Source organism: Ictalurus furcatus, chromosome 22, assembly GCF_023375685.1.
Source record: "Ictalurus furcatus strain D&B chromosome 22, Billie_1.0, whole genome shotgun sequence".
Lineage (NCBI taxonomy): Eukaryota > Metazoa > Chordata > Actinopteri > Siluriformes > Ictaluridae > Ictalurus > Ictalurus furcatus.
The window spans coordinates 20853066-20870323 of record NC_071276.1 but is presented as its reverse complement, the minus strand read 5'-3'; the positions used below and the strand labels follow the sequence as shown (position 1 = coordinate 20870323).

General features: G+C 42.9%; 2 protein-coding genes across 9 annotated transcripts in view; one reads left to right on the top strand and one right to left on the bottom strand.

The window, feature by feature from the left end:
* fbrsl1 (fibrosin-like 1) overlaps window positions 1-17258 on the bottom strand; it is a 226982-nt gene that overhangs the window by 77013 nt on the left and 132711 nt on the right. The window lies entirely within an intron of this gene.
* Window positions 13741-15848, top strand: LOC128625585 (uncharacterized). Its single transcript, XM_053654031.1, has 2 exons — window positions 13741-14470; window positions 14677-15848. Exon 2 carries the CDS (start codon window positions 14753-14755, stop codon window positions 15671-15673), a length of 921 nt encoding a protein of 306 aa, XP_053510006.1. The 5' UTR covers window positions 13741-14470; window positions 14677-14752; the 3' UTR covers window positions 15674-15848.

Below are 17258 nucleotides of genomic sequence, written 5' to 3'. Positions count from 1 at the left end.
GCACGAAACCTGTCTACAACCGATAACCCCGCCCACAGCCCCGCCCCCAACCCCAACCTCAAACATTACAACTTTTAATACGATTGAGTCGTGAAAATTGGTACAATTTGAGTAATAATTGTTATTATGGCGTGTTGGTTGTAGAGTTATAATGCGCATTACACGTACGTCTTGTAGCTAAAACGGAGGGACGGAGCGCGTCAGTAACGATAACGTACGCTGTTGTGTAGTGGCTCGTTTGACGAACAAATCGCCGTTATTACATGCCTTTCAAATTACAGGCCTCTGTTTTTACAAATCGATAAACACAGAGGCATTGTGTTTTGTTTCGGCCGACAAACAGGCGTTTAGCGCAGCCGGCACACGCGATGTCAGCGCCGCTGCTCGCGGTTTCGCCGTCTGGAACGCCAGGCTTGTAATTATTTAGCAGCTGACTGTGATTATAGGTCATCTCCAAGCCTACACACTTCCTATTAAAACATCAGGCTTCCAGAAAAAAAAACACCACACACACACACACACAAAGCCTGCACATATGCAAAACATCATGCTCTCAAACACACACACACAAACACACACACACACACACACACACACACACACAGACACACACACTTTATGTTCAGTTTGATCTAAAGTGCAATAGTTATTGTGTAAAGGCCACTAATACACACCCCATCTAGTGTACTTCACACACACACACACACACACACTCTCACTTTTACTCTTCGGTGTTTGTGTGTAAACACACCTGCAGTGACTAGAATAAAAACTAAATACACTTAATTACCTGCTAATTAACATGTGGCTCAAAAATGAACTCGCAGTCAGTGTTTCACTCGCACAATTCACACAATAAAAAGCACATCTACACCTTTACACTCATTAAACACACACACATCGATGAATATACATGACATGCAAATGTGAACAAAATCCTCCTGACATCACTAGCTTGATATCACTAACTGTAAATGCTAGCAAGCTCGGTCATGTTAGTCATGGAGTCTTCTTGGTTTATATAAAGCTGTCAGAATTGATTTCAGTGTTGCCATGACAACCATCATCTTTGCATCTCTAAAGTTACTCAAAATTAGCTAGCTAGCTTCCGGTCTCCTGCGATTAAAAGTTACCGGGGAGGACGTGTTCGTTCGGCGGAGCTTAAGATAAATTTGAATAAAGCTGAATTTGGTCAGGTGACTTTAAAATGAAATTGTCTTAGGACACTGCTTAGCATGAAATACACTTCGGCTGAAAGCCAGCTAGTGTTTAACTTCGATCACAGTAGCGCTGTCTGTCTAGCAGGGTTGAGCTAGCTGTGTGTGCTAGCGAACTGGAACTAGTGTTTTTATGCTAAATGTTAAATGTACAGCTTAGCGCAGAAGACCAGCTTTACATCTTTCTTCTCCTATCCGTTCTTTTATGTTATGTGCAGTTTCAACGTCAACATGATCTCATATCAGACAGCTTGTGATTGGCTGGATTTAGCATAAGCTCCGCCCCTGCGGTGTGATTCAATTTCACTCACATCTCCGCTATTAGAAACATCAAGAGTTCTTCAGATGTTCCTCAAAGCTGTAACGGTTCCGAGTAGAACACTTTAAAGGGGTTAAGAACCCGTCATTATCTCATAAATTCTTAAAGGACCCTGTTGTTTTTTTTTGTTTTTTTTATAAGAGTGTAACAATTCCAAGAAGTTAAAAGTTAAACTGCTGACAGGTTCTAGGAGTTAAGAAGAAAATAATGCACAGTAGTCTGGAGTTAGTACCACACACTCACCCAAACAGTGTGTTTCCAAATAGAACCCTTTTTGGAAGCTAAGAACCCTTACAAGAACCACTGAAGAACCCGATTTTTCCAATCAGCTAAACGTATAGAGGAAATAAAGAGCAATAACGTGGAGTTAACACACACTCTTAGAACAAAAAGATGTGTTCTTTAAAGGTTCTTCAGGGATCAGTGGAAACGTACGTGTTCTTCTCTTCTGAAATAAAGGGCTCTACGCGTAACGTTTGCGTGATTCATCTTGAACTGTCCTTTATTATGGTTTAATAATTAAATTTAAACTGATATTAAATATTAAGAACGTTATTCCTATCTGTTCCTCTGTGTGCGAGTGTGTAATGTTCTATCTCTCCGCTTTCTCGTCTCTGTTATCTTTCTCTCTTTCTCTTTTATTTCCTTGCTCTCTCTCTCCCTCTCTCTCTCTCTCTCTCTCTCTCTGTCTGTGCTTCATGATGGTGTTAAGTCTGGAGGGACAGACAGCTGAAAGGACACCTCAGGCAAAACAGTAGAGCAGAGACGTCTCTCTCTCTCTCTCTTTCTCCATCTGTCTATTCTTTCTTTTTCTCTCTGGAGCTTTCAAACCCTTTAGAAATTTTGTATGTAACGCGTTTGATGCCTTTTGTTGTAAATCAGCTCGTTCAATCAAGACGCTCTTTCAACTCTGATACGTCTCTGAAATCCCGTCTCTCTCTCTCTCTCTCTTTCTCTCTCTCTCTCTCTCTCTGATGGATTCAGGAAGCCCATGCCCATCTTTTATTCCATCTCGGAGACACTGTCCCGTCTTTTATCTGTTCACTCGCGCTGATTGAATGGAGAAAGACGATCAGCTGCTCGTTTTACGCCGCTTATTTTTTTCTGTAGCGAATCTGCAACGTCAGCGAATCTGGACCAGGAGCATTATGGGATTGAACGTCCGCTGCGTCCATTTCTTCCGCACAACGTTTCACGCTATTTAAATACATTTAAAACATTTTTAAACAACACACATCACATGTACAGATTATAAACAATTCCTTAAATCGCGAGAAACAGTAGAGAAGTGTAAACTCCTCTGTGCTGAAGATGTGGGAAGAGTCACGGCTGTAACTGTTACACCGCGCTGACACTGGAGACTCCTTCCCTACATGTCAGGGGTGAAGCTGTAACTGTAAGTTTCCCACATCTTCAGCACAGAGGAGTTTACACTGCTTTACTCTTCCTCACCGACACACGCAACAAGCTGCCATTTTATTCATTTTGTCTTATTAATGTCAAGAGAGAGGATAGAGAGAGAGAATAGAGAGAGAGAATAGAGAGAGAATAGAGAGAGAGAATAGAGAGAATAGAGAGAGAATAGAGAGAGAATAGATAGAATAGAGAGAGAATAGAACGAATAGAGAGAGAGAATAGAGAGAGAGAAGAGAGAGAATAGAGAGAGAATAGAGAGAGAATAAAGAGCGAATAGAGAGAGAGAAAAAAGAATAAAGAGCGAATAGAGAGAGAGAATAGAGAGAATAGAGAGAGAGAACAAAGAGAGAGAATAGAGAGAGAGAGAATAGAGAGGGAGAGAGAGAGAATAGAGAGAGAGAATAAAGAGACAGAATAGAGAGAGAGAGAGAATAGAGAGAGAATAGAGAGAGAAGAGAGAGAGAATAGAGAGAGAGAATAAAGAGAGGGAGAGAGAGAGAATAAAGAGAGAGAATAAAGAGAGAGAATAAAGAGAGGGAGAGATGATAGAGAGAGGATAGAGAGAGAATAGAGAGAGAGAGAGAATAGAGAGATGATAGAGAGAGGATAGAGAGAGAATAGAGAGAGAGAGAGAATAGAGAGAGGATAGAGAGATGATAGAGAGAGGATAGAGAGGGATGGTGAGGGAAGGAGTGTTTATAGCTGCTATAACGTGAGTGAGAACAGGAACTGACTGGCTTCTGTAACTATAAACAGATAAAAGTACCATGTTTTGTTCTTTAATAAATAGAAAACTGTAATAGTCAGTAAGTTGCTGTGGTGTAAGAGGAATAAAACACTCGGGACGTGCTGTTAGAGGAAAATAATCAACTTCAGGGTGATAACAGTAACTCCGCCCTGTCACTCAGTATTTTACTGTAAAACACACACACACACACACACACACACACACACACACACACAGGTTTAGTTTTCTGTATTGAGCCTCTGGAGCTTTAATGTTCTGAAAGTGCTCTATAAGAAGCCGCAGAGACAGACTCGCATATTTCTGCTCCACATGAATATTTATAAGCGCTCCACTGATGAGTGATTTTTCATTTCCAGCGTGTTTCTCTGCGCTGCTACTACAGCCATTAAAAAATGGATCAGAGAGAGAGAGAGAGAGAGAGAGAGAGAGAGAGAGGAGGAATAATATGTGGCATGATTTTTCTCCTCCATAACAAAATTTTCCCGCCTTAACGAGATAAAAGTAAACGGCGCAGTGACTCACAGAGTGTGAAAGGCGTCCTAGAATGAATTTTTCATGTGCACTGGTAATTTAATACATCGTGGCACCAATTTATCAGATTTCCGTGTCGTTGTCGTGTTTTTCTTTTTTTAAATTATTTTCTTTCGGGGAGAATAAGAAGCGTATGATCTCGGTCTCTGTGCAGAACACCGGCGAGCCTGTTAGCCGGCGCGGCTGCTCTCGTCGTCTCGGATAAAAGGCGCTCTCGCTGGCTTTGGAAGAAGGAAACGGAAAAAAAGGCGTCCCTGGAGAGATTTAAGCTTCTCTCGTCTTCACGCACAGCACAGACGCCATCTTCTCGAGGTGTCATGGAGGAGCGGGACAAAGCACAGAGCCTGAAAATCCCAAACCTGCGGTACTGTTAGCCTGCGCTAGCACCGACTGACAAGAAGACGTGGGCCTGAGGACGGATTCGTAAAAGCTTTGTGATGAAACGCCGAGACGAGAGCAGCGCGCGAGACAAAAGAGGCAGAGCCAGGAATGAAAGAGAAGCTGCAGGGCCTCGGTTGGTGAGGGAGAAAGAAAAAACAGAAGTGTGACACTTCTGTGATCGCACGGTGTTCTATTAAAGCAGTGATAAGTAACCCGGCTCCTGAAGATCGACGATCTCCTGAATTCAAGGAACCGAAAAACTTTAGTTGCTGCTTGAATCTCAAGGAGAAGCAAATCCATTATCAGACAAATCAAGACACGACGATTTTAGTTTCTGTTACCTAAAAATACTGTTATGTTTTGTAACATAAAAAAGCCACGCCCCCAAAGTTAATTAATGCTAATGCAGGAGGCGGAGCTTCCTTAATTGACAGCTTTAATCCATCCCACCTGCTGCAGATTATGACTACAGGATTAGCCAGAACTCCAGGTGCATTCCACACTGCAGGAACCTTTTCAGGAACCATACAAACATGTCTTTGCACTTGAATGAGCTGTACTTCCAGGAACCTTTGTAGTTCCTGCTCCAGAGACGGTACTTTTCTACAGAGCAAGAACTACTGGAGTGGGTTTTGTGATTTTACTGAATGCTGCTGATTCGTTTATTTCAGCATGAAAGGATCAACATTTTGGGAAATTCCACCGGATGAGGGCGGAATGAGTAAAATTCCATGAATTTTTAAAATTATGAATATGAAAATAAACAGATTTTGATTGTGAGGAGCACACTTTTAAGATTACAACCTGCTTTAATATGTTTACACTCTAGTTAGTGTGGTTTATGAAACAAGGTCTATAAAGAAGTGGGTGGAGCTTAAAGCCTTCTTCAAAGTTGTTCAGTTTAAAATAAGGCTGTTCTGTGGAGTTTTGATATTTATAGTCACTCCAGGTTACGACTCGACGTGTTATAGATGCAATTTATCCAAAAAACCCCGCAGTGTCTCGTCCGTAAACGTATAAACGCGTTGTACTTTTTTATTTCCAGCTGTGTATCGGGGGTGGACCACGCCCTCCGCATGGAGAATATAAAGAGTTTGTGGTGTTTGTAAAAGGAAATGGAGGTGAAAAGCTGCAGGATGTTCGTGAGAAGAACGTGACATCGTATCCCCGCTGAAGCTGTCGGTGAACGTGAGAAACGTGTCATGGAACCCACAACCATGTGGATGTGAAATGATCTAAACGGCGAAGGAGAAACGTTTCATGACTGTAGGCAAAATAATATAAAGAAACGTCTGAACAGTGACGTGTGCATTCCACTGAACCTTTCCCCCACACACAGCGTGTGGATCAGAGCTGAGATCCAGAACACAGGAAGTAAGACAAACCCAACACTGTGTGTTCTTGATGACGCATTACAGAACCCTGCTGAGGAAATAAAAGACACGCCTGGTGAGACCGCGAGCCACTCGGGACGCTCTCAGCGGCTCTAAATGAACCTCTCTGCTGCTCGCGTTCACGTTTATTCACTTAGCTCCAGCTTTTATCAGAAACGCTTTACAACTCGGGCAGTAAACAGTAGATCTCCGCATCTTCGAGAACGGGTACTGCGATCCTTTACAAACACTTTCGCAGCCAAATAACCTTTCTAGTGTGAAAAAATTTACACACCCCCTTATCATGGCAACCCAGATTTATTTCATCAATACAATACAACTATTACACTATAGATACTGTACATTCTTCACGAAAGTGCTGCAACTAATCTGGACCTGAACTGACTCTGGAACTGAAACGCATCTGGATCCGAAACCAATTTGGAACTGAAACAATTCTGGAGCTGAACAGAATCTGGATCAGTATCTCACTCTGAGCTCGGCGCTGTGATCCTGACGGAGACTCAAGCAGCGCTCAGTGTGGGAGAGGCAAAAAGCTCCAGCAGCAGCAGTGATGATCTGTTATCATGAGGAACAGAGAGAAGGCGAGGAAAAGAGGCAGAGCGAGATTAAATCTAAGGTCACTGAAGCCATGCTGTAATCTATTCAGAGACAAACGCCGGGTCTCCGAAGCGCATTTGTTACGCGGCCCTGCGGTTTAACGGCCGGCGTTATGGCATCATTTCTCATCATTAGCAAGCTTAAATCGATGTAGCAACCGGAGGGTCGGTACTGAGAACACGACCGGGGGCGGTGTGTGTGTGTGTGTGTGTGTGTGTGTGTGTGTGTGTGTGTGTGTGTTTGAGACACCTTCACTGCCAAAAATACAAACACATCCGAGACAGAAAAGCGTCCCTGCATTTACTAAAACAGTTTAAAATGTTATTATGAGGCTTAATGCTAACGCTAATGACACCAGTTTAGCATTTCTCCACGTGGGAGTGTTTTAAACGATGTTATACTGCACTCCTGTAGGAATGTTTATGGTCCATGTTCAGAGATCAATGAGATCAGTGAAGGTTTAATACTGAACTTAAACGGAGTATATTTTATTAATTCAACAAACAAATTTTTTTAAGTGTGATTAAACTTTATATCAGTCTGTGATACAAAAAAAGGCAGAATAAGAGCGTGCGCTGGATCAAGTGCTATTCTATGTGCTGCTGAATAACGAACTGGAAGCCATTTCGTTCAGTTAACCCTGTGATTAATGTGAAATAGTTTAATAGTTTTGCACTTGCTGAAGTCCCAGTGAAGTATTAGAGCACCCTAAAGCCACACCCACCAACCGGAGAGCACACTTAACTTTTAACAGTAACCGTGACCGACACCTTCTCAGTACTTCTGGGGGCGGAGCTATGTTTGAGCACACACTGTTAAGTCACAAAGCACGCTCAAATATTTGAACTGACAGATGACGACCTGAAAACCTGAAACCTAGCTTCAGATCCTGTGTACTTGGCTAACGTTAGCAAAGGACAGTTGGCGGTTGTCATGGTAACGTTATACTTTGAGAAGTGCCCAGGCTGTGATACTGAAATCTCATTCTGTGGCTAATGTGAGCTAGTTCTCTTGCAGATAGCTAACCGCATAGCTATGTTAGTGATATTAGAGATGGCAGGAGGGTGTGGGGGCGTGCCCAAATGTGCATATTCATTTGCATATTCATGGCCTTGGGTGTTATTAATGAGGGTAGAGCTGGTTTTCTATATGTACCAATGCAAATGTTAAACACACTCAAATCCATTTTGAAGAGAGTGTGTGTGTGTGTGTGTGTGTGTGTGTGTGTGTGTGTGCACGCGTGTGTGTGGGTGTGTGTGTGTCCTTATATCTCTTATCATACGGATTTACATGTCTTTTACACGTGTGATTTTGCATAAGCCACTTTGCGTACAGCGGGGGAGGGGGAACCAAGGATGGACTGATAAACAAGAAGGAAAGAGAAGGAAAACGACAAGAAAGAGACGTGTGTGTGTGTGTGTGTGTGTGTGTGTGTGTGTATGTGTGTGTTCTCTCGTTCGCCATATGTTGCTGTGTTTCACGCCGGAGGAACTCAACGCAGACACGGATGCTAGTCCCCCCCTTCTTCTTCTTCTTCTTCTTGTCTTTTTTTTCTTTTCCCAGCAGCCCTTTCTGCCTCCGTTTGCGTTAGATATGCTAATCCTCTGGCATTCAGGAGAGCTGGAGCGACAGATTCAGTCCTCCCGCTGAGAGCCACAGCAGCTCCAGAGGTGCATAATGAAACCCCTGCAGGAGGAGCGAGGGATGAACGGAGGAGGGGGAGAACGAGTGCGAAGGGATGTGATGTAAGGAGGAGGAGGAGGAGATGCTGGTTTGGGATGGAGTGCATAAATACCGACACAAAGGAGAGACGTTAGGAGACGGGACATCACGTTTATCTGCTAGCGGCAACGTTAACGAGGGAACAGCATGAACATACTGCTGGCTAATCAGCAAATTAGCGACGATCATACGTCATTTATCATACAACGAAAAGACGAGTGTCGTGTTTAATAGCTAGCTACAACATAAAGTGTGCCGTACCGATACACTGCTAGTAATCTGGAATTTAGCAATTAACACTGATAATGCATTACAAAAAAGAAGAGAACGTCTGAACTTGGATAACATGAAAAGAACCCAGCTAATTAGCGATTAGCATAAACTGATACTGTATCACAAGCTGGAGTGTCATCTTTAATAGCTAGCTACGATGCAAATTTCTCTAGAATTAGCAGAGAGAAAAAAGACAACGTCTTATTAGCAGCTAGCTTCAACCTGAATAAGGAAACTCAAGTACGAATATGATGCTAGCTGACGGGCTATTTAGCAATTAGCATACACTGATTGTGTTTGTGCTAGGAAAAAGAGTGCCATATTAGTATTTAGTAGCTAGCTATAAAATAAACAAAACAAAACCAAAAATACTATCTTTCCAGCTAATCAGCAAAATCAATAAATTAGCTAGAAAAGCGAATACTGTGTTAGTATGTAACATATTAGGCTTAATTACCATACAATTAGCATACTGGCACAAAGAAGAGTAGCTAGAAAAGTGTGTCGTATTAGTATATTATTTACTAGCTAGCTGTAAAGTAAAGATATAATATGGAATAATGTAGTAGTAGTAGAGTAACTAGCCACAATTCAATTGAAGGGGTAGTGTGAATATCCTCCTAGCTAACTTGGTAATTAGTGATTAGCATACAATTAGCATATGATTAGCATACACATATTACGTCACATCAAAGAAGAGGACGTAAAATAACAGAAAACACAAACTAGCGGCTAATAATCGCGCTGGTGAAAATAAATCAGCCGAGTATTTTCACTACAAGTCCGTAAATTAATCTGTGGTGTAAAAGCTACGTTAACGGTATGTTAGCGTTCAAATGGGAGTTACATGTCGCCATGGCGATGGTGTTTTGCTTCTCGCTGCAGAGATGAATTGATTAGACTCTAAAGCAATTAGCCGATGGCAAACAGACTCGGCTACATCCTCGTGAAAACGGTTCGGATTTCAGGATCCGTTTAGCGGATAAGCCCTGAGGAGCTGATTAGCAGGGACGAGCTAGTCGCACAAACAAACACGTTCATCTCACGTTTCAGTAGCGCGTCTCGTTCAGCCTCAAACAACGACAAAAAAAATTCAACTTTGCTCTTAATTTTTTCTTACAGTACACCAGTGAGAGAGATGGCGGGATTTTTTAAAAAATCAATAAAACGCCCTGGTGAAAAACGAATCATTGGCGAGTAAATGAGACGAATCGCGATAGCAATATCGCATTACGATCATTAAATTAAACGTTACGACAGTAGAGCTCAAATTGAATTAACTCAAACACAAAGCCAGCTGTCGAAAAAGCAAAACACAAGCCACTAAAGTAGCTAATCATGCTCAGGTGGGCTGGAAAAGAAAACAAAAAAACTCCGAAAATACATGCAGCTCCTCCTAATGCTAGCGAAAGTGTTAACAGTGAGCATGTAGAAGAAAAATAAGGCACTATGTCATGCTAGCTTACTTCATACTAATGCTGCTATTCCCACAGTTTCTGAGCTAAGCTAAACTCAGCAACAAGCTAGCAAAAGAGTTAGCGTTAAGCATGTGGAAGAAGCAGGCATGGCGTCATGACACGCTGAATATGATTAGCGGAGACTAGCGGGGACCATGCTAATACTGCTATTCACACAGATCAGGACTTAAGCCGCATGTTTAGCTTTTAGCAAATGTGTTAGCAGTTAGCATGTGGAAGAATGCAGAGAGCATAAACCATGCTAATGCTGTTATTCTGTCAGGTCATGAGCTCATCTTATCTCCATGTTTAACAGATCTCTCACTGCTTCTGTATAATAACGTATAATAAAATAAATTTGAACAAAACTGTTCTCATTAACACTGAAACCTCTTGCTAGCATGCTAAGATGTTTTGTGTGTCTACTTAAATCAATATAACACACTGCTAATTAGTGAAACAACGACGAGACAAACGGTTTGTTTAAATGAAGGCTACGTCCCTGTGGTGCTGAGATATGGATTAGCCACTTTAGCTAGCAGTCTCTTGTTTTAGTCCTCCCTCTCTCTCTCTCTCTCTCTCTCTCTCTCTCTCTCTCCATCTGGAGTCCGGACTGACAGCGTGTCCCCCGGGGACGGCGCTTTAAAGACCTCGAGCACTCGTCCTGAGGATGGAGGGAGGCCTTTTAAACCCCCCTCCCACCCCCACACACACCCCGAGGGAGAGGAGGAGAAGAGGGAGGGATAATGGAAGAGAGGATGGAGGGATAATAGAGGATAGGAGACAGAGGGCAAGAGGTTCTTCTTCTCTAATTAGCGCTACAGAGCCCAGGAGACCCGGCCGAGCTCCGAGCTTCCTACACCCACTTCATATCCCGCTTCTGTTTCTTTGTTCCATAATGCATTACGCAGAGCGCTGACAAGCTAGTGTTTCATTAACCACACACACACACACACACACACACACACACACACACAAACACACAGATCAGTTCCAACCTACACAAGATGAAATTACTCTTGTCACAATTAGGATATAACTGCCTCACTGCACTGATCTGAGTTGCTCAGGATTAGCTGAATTTATCTGAACTGTGATTTAAGTGATCTCAGCTGCAGGAGCTGAACTTCAACTGTTACTAACTTTATTGAGATCGTGGTGATTATTGAGATCGTGGTGATTATTGAGTTTGTGGCGATTATTCAAGGTCGTGGCGATTGTTCGAGGCCGTGGCGATTGTTCGAGGCCGTGGTGATTATTCGAGGTTGTGGCGATTGTTCGAGGCCGTGGCGATTGTTCGAGGCCGTGGCGATTGTTTGAGGCGTGGCGAATATTCGCGGCCGTGGCGATTGTTTGAGGCCGTGGCGATTGTTCGAGGCCGTGGCGATTGTTCGAGGTTGTGGTGACTATTCGAGACCGTGGCGATTATTCGAGGTCGTGGTGATTACTCAAAGCCACGGTGGTCATTCGAGGTCATGGTGATCATTTGAGGCTGTAGTGAATATTCGAGGCCGTGGCGATTATTAGAGGTCGTGGCGTTCCTTCGAGGTCGTGGCGATTATTCGAGGCCGCGAAGATTGTTCGAGGTTGTGGTGGTGATCATTCGAGGCCGTGGTGTCTATTTGAGTTTGTGGGAATTATTTGAGGCCGTGGCAACCGTCCAAGGCCGTGGTGATTATTCGAGGCCGTGGTGTGTATTTGAGATCGTGGCGATTATTTGAGGCCGCAGTGACTTTTCCGAGGGTGCGGCAACTATTCGAGTTTGCGGCGACCATTCGAGTTTGCGGCGATTATTCGAGGCTGTGGTGATTATTCGAGTTTGCGGCGATTATTCGAGGCTGTGGTGATTATTCGAGTTTGCGGCGACTATTCGAGTTTGCGGTGATTATTCGAGGCTGTGGTGATTATTCGAGTTTGCGGTGATTATTCGAGGTCATGGTGGCTATTTGAGTTCGTTGTGCTTATTCATACATTCATACATATACATGTTGCACTGATTTCACACACACACACACACGTACACATACACACACATGTACACATACACACAAGTACACATACACACACACACACACACACACACACGTACACACACACACACACGCACACACACACAGACAGACACACACACACACACACACACACTGCTGTAGTCTGACAGCCTGAGGTGCGTCTCTCACACACACGCTGACACTCAATAACACACTGAAGTCCATTTCAGTGACAGAACAAAAACAAAGGACAAGAAAAGGAGGAGAAACAGCAGCAGCGACTCATTTCTTTCTTCTCATTTTCCCTCCCTACCCCTCCATCACTCATCTGTACTGCTGCGGCAACAGAAACAACTTTCTCTCTTTCTTTCCTTCTTTCTTTCTCTCAATCTTTCTTGTCATGCTTTCATTTCATTCTCTTTCTTTTTTCTTTCTTTCTTTCTTTCTTTCTTTCTTTCCCTGCTCAGAGAAATGTTCCACATATTTCCATTCCGAGTGATTTCTCTGTGTGGCGTTACTGCAGCGCTTCATGAATTCCTCACATTCCTCACTTTATTAAACACGACCTTGAGAAGGTCACGACAGTCCGATCCCATACACACTTTTCTCCTTAACTCAAGTCAAAGTGTATGTGTGTGTGTGTGTGTATGTGTGTGTGTGTTTTGGCTGCAGGAGGTGCAGCAGGGTGTGGCAGAGTGTCGTGTGTGTGTGTGTGTGTGTGTATGTAAGTCACTCAGGGACAGAAATAAATTCCTGCACTTCTCTGCAGTGTGTAATTGGACAGAGCCGGTGCTAACCTCCAGGTCGTGTCTCCACATGTTACACTGCCTCCTTTTACACCCTCCCGAGTGGGCCTTAACGACCTGAGAAACAGGAAGTGGAAATCTCCCGACGCAGAAGTGATTTAGAGAAACAGCCGCAGGTCTGAGAGTCACTGCAGCGCTCTGTCCTGCTCCACACACACACACACACACACACACACACACACACACACACACACAATCTCGAATTCTCAGGAACTGTGATGACTAAAATGTAAATAACTTATTGATATTTACCGTTCACACTTCATACTGATCCCCACCAAGTGTCTCGTGAGCCATGGTTTCATTCCATATGTGGACGTATTTCCTTTTCAAACAGGGAGTCAGAAATGACTCCATGGTCAAGCACTTGAACAGCCAATAGCATTCGAAATATGCCAGGCCACACCCCCCCACCCAATCTAAACACACGCTGAGTGAGCTAGCTAAATACTAGTCAAATCCTGCAGCTGTGGAGGGTTTCTCACCCACACCTCAACGCTTTAACCGGACCACTTTAATCCTAGACGACGAGACGGCGTACGTGTTTGAGGCGAGGTCGAGTGCGAGCGTCGCCGATGGTGACAGCGAGCCGCAGGGGCGTCACCAGGAGACATCTGACGCGTCTGACTGGGAGATAAAATGATATCACTGACTCTTACAGACGGAGACGAAATACTATTAATACTAATAGCAACTATTAACAAGTTGGTAAAACAATCTTCCGAAAAGTCACATGACCACCAGACGGACTCAGACAAACTCCGCCCACTTCGACATGAGTAAACTCTGAACATATATTCTCATAAGGGAAAGAGAATAGTGTGTGTGTGTGTGTGTGTGTGTGTGTGTGTGTATGTGTGTGAAGACGTACGGACAAAAACACACCGGAGAACAATGTTTAATGCTAACGAACTGTTACTATAGACAAGACACGCCCCCGGGGGCGGGGCATATACACTCTACAGAGCATTTAATTGGACTATCACCAGATTAGTATACTAGGATGGATGAGTCATCAAAAAAGTCATCATCCTACACTCCTTATATTCTTTTTTCCGTTTTCCTACATCTATCCATCCATTCTGTCCTTTCCAGTTTTTCTTTCATCGCACTTGGTCCTACTATTCTTTCTTTTTCTTTATTGTTTTATACTTTATTTATTGCTATCTGCTTTTCTCCTTTATTTCTTCTTTAAATGTTGTAAATTTATACAGCATTCAAACACAAATGTTTACAGGAGGTTTTACACACAAACAGCCCAGTCGTGTAGCGTTCACACACGCTTTATTTCAGCATGTTTAAATGGGGAATGTTGTGTTAGCGGTGGATGCTAAGTGTAATTTCAGTGTAAATTTATTAGCTCTGAGTCTTTTCTTAGAAATTCATCAACATATCTGAGGTAAATGTTGAGGTTCCGGATGTTTCTGTGCCGTTTTCGCTCTCGCTGTGTCCACACTTATCGCCTGGATGTTAGCTAGACAAATTATTAGCCTTATTCCTTTATGTTCAGTGTCAACATTTCCTAGTTGCTTAGCAACAGTATTCTCATGATAGTATTCAACTGAAGTTTGGTTAGCGGTCGATGCTAAGTGTAACAGTGCAATTTTAGTCTGAGGTAAATGTTGATGTTCCGGATGGTTCTGTGTCTTTTACACTTTCACTGTAGTCTGTATAAAAGACTTAACAGCTAAGTGCTAGCTAGATAAATTGTTAGCCTCAGTAGTTAGCGTCAGTCGTTAGCCTTGTCATGATCAAAGTTTATACTCTGTGCGTCACTGCTGAATGTTTTTGTGTGATTCTGTACGATGTGGTAAACCTCAGCTGCAGGACAGAGAGTGATTTGGGACACAACCTTCACAGATCTGAACATAAAGTGAACACCACGCTGTTTATCTAAATGAAACACAGCCGGGGATCAGAGACACTCATAATCTACTGGAACTCACACACCAGTGTGTTTCTCTCTCTCTCTCTCTCAGTCTTTCTGTCATCCTCTTTCTCTGTCTCACTTTCACTCTTCCTTACTGTCTCTCTCTTTATTTCTATCTCATCTCTCTCTCTATCCCTGTCTCTCTCTCTTCCTTGCTGTCTCTCTCTCTCTCTCTATCCCTGTCTCTCTCTCTTCCTTACTGTCTCTCTCTTTATTTCTATCTCATCTCTCTCTCTATCCCTGTCTCTCTCTCTTCCTTGCTGTCTCTCTCTCTCTCTCTATCCCTGTCTCTCTCTCTTCCTTGCTGTCTCTCTCTCTGTCTCTCTATCCCTGTCTCTCTCTCTTCCTTGCTATCTCTCTCTGTCTCTCTATCCCTGTCTCTCTCTTCCTTGCTGTCTCTCTATCCCTGTTTCTCTGTCTCTCTCTTTCTTTCTTTCTTTCTTGCTGTCTCTCTCTGTCTATATCTTTATTTCTTTCCTCTTCTTTCTCTGTCTCAAGTCAAAATCTATCTCCTCTCTCATACTCTCTTTTTATTCATCGTTGTCTCAGTCTTCCTTTCCGCTTTTATCCATTTCTTTCCTATACGTCTCTTTTCATCTCCTGTTTCATCTCTCTATTATCTGTCTAAATCTCTTTCTGTTTATCTCTCTCTATCTTTCTTTCCTTATGTCTCTCTCTCTCTCCCTCTCTGTCCTTTTCTGTTCTCAAATTCCCCATTCCGTGTGTGTGTGTGTGTGTGTGTGTGTGTGTGTGTGTGATGGATGGGCCGTCCTGTACAGGGAGCGAGACCCTGTGCTCACGGCTCGTTTAGCCTCCGCTACGCTCACTCGCTCATCCTACTCTCTCTCTCTCTCTCTCTCTCACACACAGACACACACATGGGGATAAGTGTAGAGATTCAGTCACTGGCCTTCTGCTGCTACGAGGTGAAAGTGGAGGAAGTAGCGATGTTAGCATGGCGAGAGAGACTCACACCCAGGAGGATGAAGTGAAAAATGTGGAATAATTCATCGTGTGTATAAACAGAGATGAAAATAAAATAATTTAAACAAAAACTACTAAATCTGGAATCCAACTAGCGTTACAAAAGAGAAGATTTACACCGATATTAAACTGGATATTACTCCGTCTCAGAAAGACATGCTAATGCTAATATGTGAAACTGATCAATTTCATAAGGTCATGTGATATCGCAAGTTATATTCGTGTGCCAGAAAGGAATTTAAACTCTTTTAAATATTCTAAGCGCTTGCTAAAGCTAGCTAGCTTGCTAGTAAATAAAAAAAAACAGCTCATGTTACAATGTGTAAATTAGCCAGTAGAGCTAGCTAGTGTTATTGATCCTAAACATAGATAGCTAGCAAATTGCTAACGACCACACAACATGACCTTAGTTTGAAAGTCAGTGAATGATCAGCTCAATATTGATCATTTTTCTGTAACAGCACGCCCCCAAGTGTTTTATTCCTCTTACACAACAACAATTTACCGACAGTTACAATTTATCTTCATTAAAGAAGAACATCATACTTTTTTATCCATTTATATCAAGGACTTGACGGGTATCTGAACTACGCTGGAGCTCACGCACATATTTAAATCAGATTGAATTAACTGGTTGTAAAACCGTTAAAACAGCGCTTGACCTGCATTGTTGTTTATGATGCAGTGCATTGTGGGAAGTCTTTTATCCACACACAGATGTGTAACCGAATGAAACGAGATGAGAATTTAAAGCCTGTAATTTGATGAACCTCGATGTCACCACAGAGAATAATGTTAACGTCTAAAAAAAACGAAATTGAATTAATTTGCGGTCGATTATAAAGCGGCGAAGCTGTCAGCGCGGTGTGAAACAGACGCCACTGCACCGTGCGCTTCCTCGTTATTTTCTGCATCTGATGTTTATTTCGGATTTTCTTCCTCCGGTCCAATCAGAGCGGATCTCCGAGCGCACGCTGACAGCTGCGACAGCCGAGCGACAGATCCGGAGGTGTGTAAACAACCTGTGTGTGTGTGAGAGAGAGAGAGAGAGAAAGAGAGAAAGAAAGAGAGAGACAAGGGATGGATAGTGACAAATTCACGAGTAAATTTCCCCGCTGCTTTGGTGTCAGCGCGAGAGACATGAGGCCTCACGGGACGACGGCGGAACAAGATGTCGCCTGTCGCAGGAGTGTCGTCTGAAAATAAATAACAACCAGCGTGATTTGGGTTTACTTGTCAACGACGTCGAGGTTTTATTTATTTATTTATTTATGCTGTTTATTTATTTATTTGGGTAAGATTGATGCGACGCGGGTCCTCAGGGACGAGCGATCTCACTCCGCAAACAGATGTGCAACATTTCCATGGCAGATTTTTTTTCTTTTTTCTTTCTTTCACATAAAAAAAGTAAATTCTCAGGAGGATTTTCAGAGTTGTGTTTAACAAGCGGACAACGAAAGAGAGAAAGACATCGGAGCAGAATCACATT